The sequence below is a fragment of the Rhizopus delemar genome, genomic scaffold, assembly GCF_000149305.1.
Source record: "Rhizopus delemar RA 99-880 supercont3.7 genomic scaffold, whole genome shotgun sequence".
In the NCBI taxonomy this organism is placed as follows: Eukaryota; Fungi; Mucoromycota; class Mucoromycetes; order Mucorales; family Rhizopodaceae; genus Rhizopus; species Rhizopus delemar.
The window spans coordinates 589,129-604,662 of NW_027137833.1; the positions used below are offsets into that span (position 1 = coordinate 589,129).

Below are 15,534 nucleotides of genomic sequence, written 5' to 3' on the forward strand. Positions count from 1 at the left end.
CTGAGATTTATGGGTTTATTTTGGGTTGATCCTCTTGTAGAAAACAAACCTGTCTACGCAACAGCAAAAAGTCTATGGATAGAGTTCTGGAGTTCCATGAGGAAATTTCCTGACCCAGCAAGGGATAAAAAAAAGGACTTAAAAGATGAAAGCCCAATTGTGTATAAAAAAGATAAGGTATGTTTAAAAAGGAGGTTACTTATGTGATTTAAACATTTTATAAGAAATTCTACCATCTTATTTTCTATATGATTGGCAATTTATTATACATAGATATCTTTTCAGCTTGGATGACTTCTTTCTCAGCAAAAGAAGCTACTGCTATGCCTTTTGAAAGACCCTTCCTCTTTTTTTTTTACTATGTGGTAGCTCTTTCACTTACTTCTTCTGCTTTCAACTGCTACGGGTACATATTGCAGATGTTTTATTGTATCTTTTTGGAAGGTGGTTCATATTCTTCTGGTAAAAATAAAGTGAAAAAAAGGAGAATAAATAGATAACTCATTCGTCAAACACCAATATTAGAACAATGGCGCTCATTGCTAGATTATCCATTTATGGCTGATTCCATGCATGACTTTTGGTCTAACCGTTGGCATCAATTGTACAGAACAACCTGGAAAGCCATACCCTTCCAGCCGGTGCGTGTCCTTACTACTCGAATACTATCTAAGTTCATGAAAGATCCAAAATCTATCGCTTTCGCTACAGCTACTGTTTCTGTCTTTATGGCTTCTGCATTCATGCATGAATATCCAGTAGCCGCTTTACATGGTTGGTCGGTTTACAGACGTCTTTTTATGGGAGAACAATGTATTTTCTTCGCTCTTCATAGTGCTGTTATCCTATTGGAGCCTGTATTTGCTCACACAATTGGAAACAAATTACCTTCAAAGTTTAGATCGTCTTTTCTATGTAGATCGATCCGTGGTTTCTATGCCCTTATGGTAGGATGTGTTACATATTACTATATCATGAATGGATTTGTGATGACCGAATTCTATCGAGAAAACCCAGTGAAGTTTTTTGGTCCAACTATATTGGCAAAAGTACGTGAGACACCTGCCCTTCTCCCGTATTTTGGTAGTTATGTTTACTCGTAATTATTTTTCAACATTAATTTTAATAAATTGCCCCCGCGTTATGTAGTCACTGACGACTCAAAAAAGAGATTCAGCAATTCTGCACATGCAGAACATTTTTAATTAATTATATAAAAATGGTTAAAGAACAAAAAGATTTTAGCTTTGACCAAGACGAAAAAGTACTATGTTATCACGGCCCTTTCATATATGAAGCCAAGGTACACATGTTCTATACGTCAAGAATTTATATTAATGTCTCAATTTAGATTATTAAAAGAGAAAAGAAGGAAGAAGACGATCAAGAAGTCAATTTGTACTTTGTGCATTATAAAGGCTGGAAACAGACGTAAATCCTAAAATAATGTATTTTTATGCATGTTCAAATTTATTTATTTATATGACATAGTTGGGATGAATGGGTTACTGAAGACAGAGTTATGAAATACACAGAAAGCAACCGCCAAAAACAAAGACAATTGCAAGAAATGAATGCGCGATCAAAAACATCACGAAGTGCCACAAGAGATCCAGTGGAAGCTAAAAGTAGGAAAAGATATCGCGACTCTGATATTGACAGACAAAGAACTGATGATGAGACAAAAAAGTCAGATTTCAAGATTACGATGCCAGAATCACTAAAAGGCATTCTAGTTGATGATTGGGAAAATGTTACCAAAAACCGGCTTATCTTAAATATTCCAGGCGAATACACTGTAGATAGAATTTTGGATGATTATGAAAGTCAATACCCAATGTAAGCTATAAATTGAATTTTTGTTGATGATTGTGTTGTATAAATCTATTGTGACTATAGAAAAGATGACATATTAGATGAATTTATACAAGGGATACGACTGTATTTCAATAAGACCTTGAGCACCTTATTGCTTTACCGAAATGAATATCAGCAGTACTTTGAAGTTTGTACAGGTAAAGATCCAAGTAGTGTTTATGGCTCAGAACATTTACTTCGTTTATTTGGTAAAATCTTATTCCTTCCATGTGAAAAAGAGCTCAAGAATACTGATATATATTTCTTAGTTGAAATACCTAATCTGATGGGGCAATCAAGCTTCGATATGGAAACGCAGAATGATTTGAAGAATCGATTCGAGGAATTTTTAGCCTTCATGCATGAACATGAAAAAGACTATTTTTTGAATGATTACCAGTCAAACTCAAGTGAACAATAATAATAAAGATGTTGAATTATATAAAAAATTATGTGTTTATTTTAATATCTAATAAAGAAAAAAGCATTTACTCTTTAGATTCATTCTTGAAACTGAATGAAGGAACACCTGGGACAGCACTTTCAGCGGTCTTGATATACTCTTCGGGCCATTGATCATGTCCAAAGATTGAAATAGTGTGGAAACCAAGGGCTCGCTTAAGTTCATCCACAGCTTTTTCAAGGGTTTCAACTTCGTTAAAGATCAAAGTACGGTTAAAGGCAACAGGGCCCTCCTTGGCAATGAGTTTCTTCTGTTCTTGAATGAAAGGCATGACCTTCTTATCCTTCAACATGCCTTGAGCACCCAATTCTTGACGAATCTTTACGTCATCAAATTCACCGTTGTTATAGTGGACTTTCATTACGTTCAAACTGGCTTCTTGCCATTCAGGGAACTTTGTAGCAACAAAAATTTTAAGTGATTTAGGCTCGCTTGGTTTATATTCAGATTCAGCAGCCTTTCCCTTCTTCTTCTTTTTGATCAAGTTAAGTTCAGCATCACGAATTGCTTTTGTGGTTCTACGAATATAACGAGTAGCAGCTTCAAGAGATTCATCTACAGGAGCACTAGGCTTAGGGAATGGTGCACTCACAACCAAACCTTCCTTCTTCAAAACTGTTCCCCAAAACGTGTTCAGACCAGTGAGGAGTGATAGGAGACAAAAGCAAAGCTTGGATTTCAATATAACGCATAATAAGATCCTTGTGCATACCAGCTTCAGTACAAGCGACTTGATAGGCATCCTTAGCAGCTTGGAACTCGTAGACACCATATTTGAGAACTTCACGATAGCAAGTGGCATCGTAAGCTGCTTCAGTTAAATTAATCAATTTGTTCATTTCGTTTACAAAAATCTTGTCAAAGAATGTGAATTCGCCTGTACGAAGAGTGTCAGCTTTAGCAACTTGCTCTTCAGACCATTCCAAAAGAGTATAAAGACGCAAAATGGCAGCATTGGCTGTGGCATCTTCAAAATTGGCATCTTCTACAGAGTCACCGGCATCAGCGAGAGCAAAACGAGTGGCATCAGCACCATACTTGATGACAGCATCGCTCATGGTCATGAAGTTACCAGTACTCTTGGACATCTTCTTGGAATCAAGCAACAAGTGACCGTTGGAACGAACACCTTGAGGCCATTTGTCTTCGGGGAAGATGGCAGTGTGGTTGTAAAGGAAGAATGTCAAGTGGTTAGGAACAAGATCCTTACCGGAGGCACGAAGATCCAAGGGATAGAAATACTCATATTCACGTCTCAAACGATCCAAAGTAGCTTGGGGCACCCCACAATCAACAGGATATTCACCAAGTCTGAAGATGTAGTTCCAAACGCTATCAGTCATTTGCTCAGCAGTAATACCAGCAGAACCAACACTACTACCCTTCAAATCGTTATGCAAGAGGTGAGCAACAGTGTAGTAGGCCATGTAAATGGTAGAGTCTGAAAGAGATTCAACCAAGAACTGTTCATCCCAAGGTAACTTAGTACCAAGACCGAAACTACGGGCACAAGCCCATTTGTTGAGCCAGTCCAAGACTTGTTCAAATTGGTGTCTTGTTTCAACAGTATATGTATTCATTTGGGACAAGCATTTTTTAGTCTTAGCCTTCCATTCTTCTTCACCATAATCAATGTACCATTGGTCCAAAAGAGCGACAACACATTCATCACCAGAACGGGACATAACAAGACCCTCAGGTTCATTGTAAACAAAGGCTTCCTTGGAGTTGATTAAGATGTCTTTAACCTTGTTCTTAGCTTCTTGAACCGCCATACCGCTAAATTCACCAATACACATAACACCTTGATAGAATGCTTCCTTATAAGCGAGCTCCTTGGCTTCAGCGAGTTGAACACGATCCTTTTGAGAATTGATTTTTTTGATTTCGCAAAGCTTAGGTGCAGTAAGATTGCCATAAGAAGGTGTCTCGATAAGAGGAACAGGATCGAATGCAACCCATTCAGCCTTAATGTTGTAATAATCAGGCTTTTTCTTAAGATCACATAAGGTAGCATAATCGTCGGGAGAATCAGATGGAACGGATGTAACAACACCAGTACCCTTGGTAGATAAAACATTATCCATAGGAAGCACATAAACGGCGGAATATTGACTCAAAGGAGCGTGAATCTTTGTACCCACAATGGATTTGCCGTCAATCTCAGCAAGCTTTTCAATAGAACCTTCCTTTGCAAAAATCTTTTGATAGGCCATATTACGAGCAGCACGTTCAGTAACAACAAAGGCTTCGTTTTCGTTTACTTTGTAAACACCATATTTAATATCGGTACCAACAAAGCAGTTTGTTTGACCATACATAGTTTCAGGTCTAAGGGTGGCGGCAACCAAATAAATCTTCTTTCCTTTGAGATTGTCATTGCTAGCAACCAATGCTTCCTTGGCAGCATCAGACCATTCAAGGACTTCCATCTTAATACCCGTGTACTCTTGGGGACCTACACCTTCACCGGAGGCACGGTCGTGATCCATACAAGGCTGTTTGTCAATAATAGAGTAAATAGTATAACGTTCACCAAATTTGATCTTTTGCATCTCTCTCAACTTTCTCATTTGCCAGCGAACAAAGGAATCATAGTAAGGGTTGGCATCTGTAGTGATAAAAGCACGTCTCCAATCAACCTTTGCACCAAAAGCATTCATATCAGAGATTGTTTGAGGAGGGAAGAATTCAGTCCAGTAATAAGGATCAGAAAACTTGTGGATTTCGGTAATAGGAATTCCCAAAGAGAGCATAATTTGGAATTGGTAGGTCACATTGCCAGTTTTGGCAGCAACCTTACTCTTTACATTTTTGTTGACTTCAGTTTTCTTTTCAGCTTCCTTTGCTTCATCGTATTTTTCAAAGTTCTTGCCAAACATCTCAATTTCACGAGCGAGTTTATCTGCACATGCCTACAATAATGTTCATTTAAATAAAACAAGGTCTCGCGTTATGCTAGTATCATACTGCTTACCTTGATGGGCATACCAGTACAGTGAAAACCTTGAGGAAGTAAAGCTCTTCTACCCTTCATACGCTCGTAACCAATACAGAATTCGACTTTAGAAAAAGTAAAAGCATGTCCCAAGTGAAGACGGCCGTTCATGTAAGGATAAGGCATACAGGCCATGTACTTTGGATGAGTTTTATGAAGGTCTTCATAGTTGGGGTGTTCTTCAATAGTGGGAGCATTAATTTCAAAAGCTTTTTCATTATCCCAAAGAGCACGAGCTTTGCCTTCAAACTCACGAAGAGCATCACGCTTAGCTGTCTAGTTTTTTGTTTTCAAGATTAGTTAGGATGAATAAAAAGTGTTCCGTGCTTTTAGTTTTTTACTTTAGGTGCTTCAGTTGACATTTGTTCAAGGGGTTACTGAATAAAAAAAAAAAAAAAAGGTTTTACTTGTTTTCGATAATCGGAAAATCAAATTACGGTATTGTTAGTGGCTTGTATACTGTATAGAAACATGAAAGAAAGCAATGGTTGTCAATAAATATAAGGCATGAAGCAGTAATTGACTTGAGTACATATGCTGTTTGACTCATATGATTAGGTAATTGTAATATTAATTTACAAACAGTCGAATGACAACTGTTATTTACCGTTCGTCGAATGTTGAGTCAGGTTTATTCATTGATTTCATTGGTTGTGGATTTTTTAAAAGGGAAATAGTTAGGATACGGTTTGGATGGTTTTTTGTGTAGATATGTCATAAGGCCCATCTCTTAAATAATTTCATGTATCCGCACTATGCATAATTTAGCTTTAATAAAACACCTTTATTATTGCTTTATGACATATTAAAAGCACTACTTGAAACAGACTTATCTGACTCCATTAATGGTTGATATTGAGACACCAACGTCTCAATTGAACTCGCCAAAATATTTGCTTGCTTTTCCATTTCTTCATGCTCATTCTCTAGAGAAGTTTCTAATGCATCATATTGTTGAAGTTTTAGTGATAATTTTTCAACTGTTGTTTTTACTGCCAGTCTTGCCCAATGCTGAATTTCTTCGTTTTCATAGCTCGCCAATTTTCGAGCCGTTTCAACAGCGGCTTCTAATGCAGCAATGGTGGCCTTTTTCATTGTGTCTTTAGAAAAAGCCTCTGTAACTTCTTCAGATTGCTCGCACTCTTTTTTATCCATATCCACGTCCTCTTCTTTTATACAGCTCATGTCTACCTCTTCTTTGACTTTGGTTGATGTTGCGCTACTATCTTCTCCTAATTTCATCAACATTTGCAGTGCTGATTTTGCAGCTGCTGATGCCACGCCGCTATTAATATGTCCTGATAAAAATGCAATGATTGCCATGACTGGGTTGGGTGTAGTACCAAATGGTATTTCCTCTAACTCCATTTGTGTCGGTCGTGTAGACAAAAATTCATCATTGATGGGCAACTGTAAGAATTGAGTAATGCATTGCTCCTTTGTTCTACTACCGACATGCTCAGAGATCAACAACCAGTCATCATCATATTTCTCAACCCCTTCCAACAATTTCAATATTTCCATGTCTGTCCACTCCTCTTCCATATTTAAATCAGTCCCTGATTCATCCACACGTAAAAAGTCTCCACTTGAGAGCGCTGCAGAGAACTTGCCCTCCAAGAAGCAATCGATACAGGCTTGGACATTTTTAAACTTCAATGATTGATATCTTATTTCACTACAGTCTGTGTGGCATGTGCTGCATTCGTATTTTTTCCTACTGTCAGCATTCAAAGGATCTTCAACAGAAAGGTCCCATGATTCTCTAGTCTTCTTTGTTTCTGAAACATCATAGACTAAATTTTTTAAATACTGTAAATCTGCTTTGTTAATATCTTTAAAGTCTCTTTGTGAATGAGGAAGTAGTTGAGCTTCAGGACTGCTTTCGATATATGGATCAAATATTCTTCTACGTGGATCAGCCTATTTTTTTTTTTTTTTTTTTTAATCAGTACTCTGCAAAAATGTATGCAATTTAATTTAAGCTTACGATTGTATTGATTAACTTGTTTGATTCTAAAAAATTATGGATTCTGACTAAAATAAATAAATCTATATTTGGTAATTTTGATTTGCAAGATGACACTGTCAAGTAATAGTCTGCGTTGGCTCTGTAACTTTCAATGATAGTATTTCTAAAAGTAATGTAATCATTTGGTGTCATCGTTCCATTTTCAAAGAATTCGGGTACAGCTAATTTTTCAACATCGTGAATAGTTGAGCTGTCGAACCATTCTGGAATGTGTAGTTCTTCATAGTTGTATGGTTCTGCTTTTAATAAATTTGAAATGTCTGCAGTTGGATGGTTAAAAAAAACCTTTTTTTTTTTTTGTACATTTGTTTCTTTAATACCTTCTGGATTTACACTTTCTGTATTTTGAGTTTTTACTGATTTTGGTTGTTCTATCTGCGCTGCTGTAAACTGTGAAATGTTTGTAATATCACCATTTAAATAAGGTTCAAATTCATTCTTTCTTTGTCGACTGCCTTGTTGTGGTCTTTCTGATTCAATATCTCTTATGCGAACAGAAGGCTCATGGCCAGGATTATGGATTGATATAATCATGTCGGTATTTACTGATGGGTCCTTGAAAGAAGAAAAGTCGGGAGAAACAAACGCGTTGCTTGTTGTCATATTATACTATGGATGTATTTAATAATGAATAATAATAAAAAAGAATAGACGCTTTTTAAGAAAACTTTTACAAATAGATAATTTAAACCCAGAAGTAATATAAAAAGTAAGATTTTTGATACCTTCAACCCAATTCAAGCTTTTTATATCTTGGTAGCCAGTTACAGTTCAGGCAAGGAATAATGGCAATAATAGTACAGGTGACAACCTAGTCGACCTCTAGCATGAAAAGAGATCAACTCATTGTTCCTAACAATTTAACTAACCAAACTATTAAGCCAGTTAAAAAGGATATCAATTGAAGATTGTTTAATATAGATTATCCACTCGTTGGATTTTTTTTTGACAAATTTCCAGCTCTGCAATCAATGCTTTAAATAACTAGTTGAAATAAGAAAAACTTATTGGCTTTTTTAAATTCAGGATCCTATTTAACAATACTGATTTCATTATTTCCGAAATTCAGTTGCCATTCTTCCCCATCATTAGAAACAGATTCAAAGAGATTTGGAACTAATGTCTTTGTAATCTCCATGAGTTCAGATATTGGAAGCAAGAATGGATTGATGCGTTTCTTTATTGAATATACATAGCAATAAAGAACATTTAAAATACTAAATAAAAGCAATGAAATAGTATGAATCAAGATGATGGTATTATACAATAAAGCACAGTTATAGTAGATTAATTCGTTTCTCCTTTTTCGCCTGGTTGAGCCATGCGTCCTTCAAATTCCTTTCTGGCCTTCTTGTATGTCAGCACCGTATCCTGGTCGTTATCCTCTACTTCTTCTTTTCCTCTTCTTTTCGCCTTCTCATTCATCCAATAAAACCATAGCAAATTACCGGGCTCACCTAATCTTTTCATCTCTTCCTTTTCTTCATTTGCCTTTTCATCCAACGTAGGGGGGATTGCATTGAGGTAAGGAACAGCCAAAGAAGGATCTGGATATTTTTGAATTTCGGGTTGTGTAGGCTGTGAGGAAAATCTAACGGGCGCGCCGCGGCGACCTCTAAAGTTTGTATTGATCTTTATACCTTGATTGGAAAAACTTTCGACAGGTCTAAAATCGGGAAGGATACCTTGAGCAGCATCCTCTCTTTCACGTAATGTCATGCTTTCATATCTTTGGATTTGATCCCATACTTGATCTACTTCCATATCTGTGCCTTGTTTAGGCTTACTGTCTTGCAGCTTCATCTGCTGTTCTCGATTCGGCCGGCTTGATTTGCTTGTAGTCTTTCGAGGCCGAGTAGCGTTTTCGATAGATTTTGTGGTTGTACAAGTCATTTTGTGCGTAATAGGCAGATGATGCACATAACGTTTTGGATTTATGTTAATAAGTTTGTGCTTTGCATTGGTATTGATCGCATTCTTGAAACAAGTTATATTCAAATGCAAATTCGGTTTTAGTAATGTGTCTATAAACTCTTGGGTTTGAGGTAAAATTGCTGATGTGGGTTTGTTCTTTTTTAATCCTTCTGGCAATACTTCAATTATCTCATAAGTGTCTTCAATCATTTTTGAAAACTGATTTTGGAGTTGACTATCTAAGCAATATAAATGTATAGCATCTATAATGAAAAATTAGAAAGAAGATCAGGTTGAGAATAAACAGTATTACTATTTTCAGCCATCAAGATATGAGTCCATTTAGAATCTTGTTGTGTATCAGATGTCATGAGATAGGATATGCTTCCTTTCATGGTCATATCCACATAGACATCTGTAGGTAAGTCATGTATTCTCATAGGTGATATATTGTGCCTGCAAGTACACCATTCAGAATCTTTTTTTTATTAGTATACATGTTTACTCTAACATCTCCTTCTTAGTTTTACCTTGAATGGCTCTTTTGCTCCTTTTTAGATAAATCAAGTTTAGTTGTTTTGAATTTGAATAATTTGGATCATAAATCAGTGTATCTGTTGAGAATACTTTTTTGTTCATCAAATGATTTCCGTTGAGTTTGTAAAATAATGAAACGGTATGTGTAGATTGCATATGTTCAGATGACTAATAGTAAGTAAGTAAATGCTTTTCTTTACAGTATATGTATACCTTCATTGGTATATTTGATATATTCAAAGCACCTATGTTGTAATAACTTTGTGCTAAATTTGTCATGGCAACCCTCAAATCATTTTGTCCGTTTGGTATATTGTGTATTGACATGGTAATTTTGCTGGATATTTTCTTGTCAATTATGTTCTCAGGTAGTGCGTTCGAATGCTGAAATAGACGAAGAATATCCACCCGTACATGATCCAGGCTATACAAGTATGTTTATTAGTTTTACACACTCCTTCAATATATACAAAGCGTATGCTTCATTTACTCTCTCATTTTGTCTATCGCGTTGTACAACATCAATCGAATATCCTTGCTCGTTTCATTTTCATTGTTTCGATATCTGCAAACCAAACATCATTCATTCTATTTTTTTATATTTGTATTATGCAGACTTACTCAAATGATTGCTCATTATTATCCTTTGAGATAATCAGAAGCACAAGACGACAACAACGATATCCACCTGTCGACTGCTGTTTTGTAAACATAGTGAGCGCCTTATCAATGCTAGCCTTTAGTCTATCCATATCATAGATTTCTCTAGGCTGAGCATAAGAGAAATGTTGTTGCAATCTATTTACATTTTGTTGTTTTATATCATTCAATACAATCGGCTCCTTTCCAGCAACTAATACGTTGATCTATACAGAAAAAAGAAAACGCGTATGTTTGTTAGGTTTGGCATGTTCAAATCTACTTGAATTCTTATTTTTTTTTAATTATTTACGAGTCCTTGTCCGAGATCCCAGCCCATGCGACAAAATTCTAATGTGCCATATACCATACAACTCCATAATGGATAAGGTGGAAGTTGATCTATAAATGTTGTTTTGTATTTGTCTATTTAGTTTCTTTGTTTTTTGTATTTAATAAAAGGTAATCTTCTTTACCTTTTGGTTCTACCAAAGAGTTTTCTTGCCTAACAGTTGAGGCAAATGCAGTCGGATGTCCATCAAGAATTAGAAATGTATGAACCATGTTTGGGGAACAGTTCAATGCCAAAAAAAGCTGACCCAAAAAAAAGTTGTATAACCTTGAAGGAGTTTTAATTGCTTTTTTTTACTTTTCCTCTCCGGATTTTTGTATTAAAATGTAAAAAACGTGATAAACATTGAAAGATGATACGGTATTTACAAAGTTTGATTGGTAATCAGTGGAAAAAAAAAAAAAAATGTCGCACAACCAAGAAAGACTCTTCTCTTTGTTCCTAAATAAAATTTGACGCTCTCATACTGTAATAATAATAATAATAATAATAATAATAATAAAAAAGGCTTGTCGTGCAAAATGTTTGTTTTGTCTTCAATTCACATCATTCTAGGTGTTATTTTCACAACTTAATTTTAATTTGAAATTTCGTTGGCGAACAAGGATAGGATTTAATGTAACGTATGAAAATTGATTATATTAAAACTTGATGATAGAAAATCAATCGATGGAGTCAATATGAAAATTGATATCGAAAATAGTTTCTCAAAAACATCAGAAACCTATGTTATAAAAATAACGACACTAGATAACTGTTTGACATAAAGAAAGAAGGAAATTGAGCAAAACAATGCATGGAATCAGCTGAAGCAACTTGAAAAGTCAAAATGGGAAAATGTACAGGAAAAGATAGACAAGGAAATGTTATTAGGCTTCAAAGAGAGAGAAAAAATCCTCAAGAATCAAAAATACTTGTGAGCTAGAAAAGAACTTCGGTCAAGAACATAAAACCATTTGGAGCAATCATATGATAAAAACCTTGGCTTAGATATAGTAGACCAAGCATACAAATGATTTACTAAAGAATTTCAAAGGTTTGATGGCAGTGATACATCAATATTTCGTATGACAGAGGACACACTTAAACTGTTTGAGAGTGGATATGACATTCGATCACTTTCTTTGAATGCTTCATCTTTGCTAAACTGTGACAATCTGTCTGTACAAAATATGAACTAAATTACCGGGCTCTCCCCCATTGTATATGCCATAACTTGATTAGCGCCTCTGTTCTATCCTTAGCTTTTTGTAAACCATCCTCTTGATTAATATGTGGATGAGGATACTGTTTCCTGTTGTCTTGGGATACAGGTTAGTCAATTTTTATTTAGGATAAGAAGGGTAGGTTTTTCTTGGTTGTGCGACAAGATATTATCGAGATGTCGATTGGTCGATTTCGGCACTTTATTTTTTTAAGGACATTATTTGCGAATATTGTATAGATGACAATGGAAAAAAAAGGCAAGGAAACGCCCATAATTGGTAAAAATGTACAAATCTCCTTTTAGAATTATTCATTCAGCGTTTGAAAGCCTTCGGGAATTGATATAAAAAGAAGTAGAGGAAGCCTCCGTCCTTCCTTCTTCTTCTACTTTACTCCATTTTGTTAATATATTCTTATCATGCTTGTCAAAGCTTTCCAAGAAGACTACCAACTCAAATTTAGAAATCATCAAATCGAAGGTCCTACCTCCCCCCGTGATTATTTGGAATGGAACACTAGGATTCGCAGATGGCGTATAGAACAACAGAAGGAAGTGGTTCACTCTACTACTACTTCTATTTATGATAACCCTAGTTTACAATGGGTACAAAAAAGCTATGTTCAGCTTAATGCCATGTTACATGACTTGTTTCTTTTTGACCCTGTCAGTAATAAATACACTGTTGACAAGTTCTTGAAAGGTAAAAGAAAAGAATACGAAAGGAATATCATCTTTACTTATGTACCCCTTTTTATTGTAGATGTTGAAGAACGCTATGGGGCTATTGACTCTATTGTCGTAAGTAAAACTATTTTTAACCAAAAAGGAGAACATATTCTTGTAACACACACATGCATGCCTTATTAGATTTGGCCTTCTTTCCCTAATCTCGGATGTGATAGCCGCAATGAAGAAGATTACTTTAGATGCCTTCCAGGTGGTGGTGCAGGTATTCGCTCCTTGATTGATGAATTCCACAGTAAGGGCATCAAGGTCATTTTGCCTGCTCTTGAATGGGACAATGGAACTGTAAGATAACATGCTCTTTAAATATTTTATCCTAACATGTTCTTCTTGCATTAGCGCGACCCACAAGCACCTTGGAGCTATATTCTGCCAAGATTATTCAGTAAGTGCAGTGAAGTATAGAAAAGTATAGAATACTAAAATTTGTACATTAGAGGAATTCAATGTTGACGGCATGTCTGGAAATGCTGCTTTCTTTACCCAAGATTTTTGGAAAAATTCCATTGCTATTGGTCATCCCCTAGTCTATCACTCTCAAACAAGCAGCAAACATGAGACAGACAATGCTTGTGCATCGCAATGGAATGTGATGGATATGAGTAAAGGCTTTATAACAATACTGTATCCTATCATTTGCTAACCCCCTTTTTTTTTCTTTTTTTTTATTAGCAAAATATGAAACAAATTTGTAAGTTGCCCCGCAGTTATTTGCATCTGACTTGCTTAATTTTCTTTTCTTTGTTAGACATGTACCGACTGTTTCATCAAGAAAATTGATTGAACCAAGACACATGTCCCATTCTAGCGATAAATGGACAAGAAATAAAACATCAATCATTCAGCATGCATTCTTTAATGGTAAATAGTATTACATCTGTGATATAGGATCACAATATCTCACACATTTCATCTTTTTCTCTTCACAAATCAATATAGGTATTGGTATAGAAGTCTGGGAAAATATCTTTGGAACTTGGAATCAACTTTCTCCTCGTGACGCTGAAGCTTTACGTCGTACTTCCAGTATCCTCCGCTGTTTCGGTCCCGATTTCTTTACCTCCCCTGAATGGGAACCTCACTGCCCTTGCGTTCGTTGGGAAACCGTGTTTTCTACCAAGTTTCCTAGCCGTACAGTGCCTGATCAGGTAGTTTGGACCTTTGTCAATCGTGGATCTAGCGCTGTATCAGGCCATCAGATGACCGTGAACTATCGTATTGGTATTCAATTTTATGATGTCTGGCGCGGAGTTGAAATTATACCCACCAATATTGTGGATGGACTTGCCACATTGAGCTTTGATATTGAACCACAGGGCTATGGCTGTATCTTTGCTACCTCGGATATATCCGTTTTACCTGCTGGATTTGAATCTCTTCTTAAGTCAATGAAGGGTCGTTCCATCACTCCTTTGATGAGTAATCCCATCTACAGTACCATTCTTTGGCAGGAGATGGACCAAGTTACCGTCAGCAAACATACAACTGGACAGACCTGTGGCATGGTTCGCATTGAAGGAGACGATAACTACGTCTTTAGCGTCAAAGGCATAGAGCCTGCTCCTGGTTGCTCTCACGAATATCCTGCTATGGACATAAGATACCCTTGGGAACATCAACCTTCTCGTATCCATGCTCCATATCGCGTCAAACTCAAGCCATTTTATATGGACGCTTATCCTGTTACAGAAAGTCAGTTTAAGGAATTCTTGGATGCTACCAACTACAAGCCAAAAGATCCCACCAACTTCTTGAAGCACTGGATCGGTGGCTGCTATCCTGCTTCTCGCGCTAATAAGCCAGTGGTTCATGTTTCGATCGAAGATGCTAGGGCCTATGCCAAATGGGCTGGAAAACGGTATGGATACATCTATTTTTTATTTTTACTCAGTGACTAAAAATTATTCATAGTCTTCCACATGAATGGGAATGGCAATATGTTGCTCAATGTGGTGTTGAATACAGAACTTATCCTTGGGGTAACGAGTGGGATAAAAGCAAGGTAGCTGAAGTTTATGAAGGCCGTGAAAGACTCTATCCTGATCACCCACCTGCTGATGTTGACGCCTATCCTTCCGGAAGATCTCCATTTGGTGTTTATGACCTTGTAGGTAACGTCTGGCAGTGGACGGATGTATACCAAGATCAGCATACCCGTGCAGGTTTGTACCAACCGTAATACAGATACTATTTCTTTTCCTAACACATACATCATAGCCATTATCCGTGGTGGATCTTACTACAGACCCAAAGATGGTAAATACTTTCCTCAAGCCTATCGCAATGATGAACACGGCAAATACATCCTTATGGCAGATGCCGTTGACAGAAGTGCAACCATTGGTTTCCGTTGTGTTAAAGATACTGAAGAAAGTGCAGCTGCCTTGGGAAACTGCTCCTTCTTTGAAGAATAATATGTAATTTTTAACCCCCTTTTTTTCTTTTGTAATACAATTTAATAAACACATATTTCTTTCTCTTTAATTATACAATCAAAAGGGAGTGGAACACTGTAAATTTCTAATTGTCTATAATACACTATTTGTAGTCAAAGAAACCAACTGTCCAAGCACATTTAAAACATCTTCACTTGATTCTACGCTGTATTTAGCCTTTGTTTCCTTAGTCACAGGACCTACTGACACACAATATGCTCCAGCTTCATCCTCAAGTACCCTAAACATGTCTTCATCTGTTCTATCATCACCTGCACACAAAATAAAATCATATCCTTCGTTTTCTTTAATTCTTTTCACCACTTCTCCTTTATTCACCATGATGGATCTCACTT

General features: G+C 36.4%; 6 protein-coding genes across 6 annotated transcripts; 3 read left to right on the forward strand and 3 right to left on the reverse strand.

Moving 5' to 3' along the window:
* Positions 1 to 557: 557 nt before the first annotated feature.
* Positions 558 to 1,843, forward strand: RO3G_09423 (uncharacterized protein; the record flags this gene model as incomplete). The annotated part of the gene is made up of 3 exons (XM_067664008.1): positions 558 to 1,083; positions 1,246 to 1,303; positions 1,492 to 1,843. 3 exons carry the CDS (start codon positions 558 to 560, stop codon positions 1,841 to 1,843), a joined length of 936 nt encoding a protein of 311 aa, XP_067520109.1.
* Positions 1,844 to 2,345: 502 nt separating this feature from the next.
* RO3G_09424 (leucyl-tRNA synthetase) lies at positions 2,346 to 5,680 on the reverse strand (the record flags this gene model as incomplete). Its single annotated transcript, XM_067664009.1, has 4 exons — positions 2,346 to 2,935; positions 3,033 to 5,235; positions 5,298 to 5,594; positions 5,660 to 5,680. 4 exons carry the CDS (start codon positions 5,678 to 5,680, stop codon positions 2,346 to 2,348), a joined length of 3,111 nt encoding a protein of 1,036 aa, XP_067520110.1.
* Positions 5,681 to 6,113: 433 nt separating this feature from the next.
* RO3G_09425 (uncharacterized protein) lies at positions 6,114 to 7,953 on the reverse strand (the record flags this gene model as incomplete). Its single annotated transcript, XM_067664010.1, has 3 exons — positions 6,114 to 7,241; positions 7,309 to 7,610; positions 7,671 to 7,953. 3 exons carry the CDS (start codon positions 7,951 to 7,953, stop codon positions 6,114 to 6,116), a joined length of 1,713 nt encoding a protein of 570 aa, XP_067520111.1.
* Positions 7,954 to 8,637: 684 nt separating this feature from the next.
* On the reverse strand, positions 8,638 to 11,004 carry RO3G_09426 (uncharacterized protein; the record flags this gene model as incomplete). The annotated part of the gene is made up of 7 exons (XM_067664011.1): positions 8,638 to 9,527; positions 9,578 to 9,679; positions 9,795 to 9,969; positions 10,015 to 10,225; positions 10,423 to 10,667; positions 10,754 to 10,842; positions 10,917 to 11,004. The coding sequence occupies 7 exons, from the start codon at positions 11,002 to 11,004 to the stop codon at positions 8,638 to 8,640; spliced, it is 1,800 nt and encodes a 599-aa protein (XP_067520112.1).
* Positions 11,005 to 12,416: 1,412 nt separating this feature from the next.
* Positions 12,417 to 13,438, forward strand: RO3G_09427 (uncharacterized protein; the record flags this gene model as incomplete). The annotated part of the gene is made up of 6 exons (XM_067664012.1): positions 12,417 to 12,699; positions 12,760 to 12,797; positions 12,867 to 13,028; positions 13,083 to 13,128; positions 13,181 to 13,345; positions 13,416 to 13,438. 6 exons carry the CDS (start codon positions 12,417 to 12,419, stop codon positions 13,436 to 13,438), a joined length of 717 nt encoding a protein of 238 aa, XP_067520113.1.
* A 504-nt stretch (positions 13,439 to 13,942) lies between these two features.
* On the forward strand, positions 13,943 to 15,157 carry RO3G_09428 (uncharacterized protein; the record flags this gene model as incomplete). The annotated part of the gene is made up of 3 exons (XM_067664013.1): positions 13,943 to 14,601; positions 14,655 to 14,905; positions 14,961 to 15,157. The coding sequence occupies 3 exons, from the start codon at positions 13,943 to 13,945 to the stop codon at positions 15,155 to 15,157; spliced, it is 1,107 nt and encodes a 368-aa protein (XP_067520114.1).
* Positions 15,158 to 15,534: the final 377 nt, after the last annotated feature.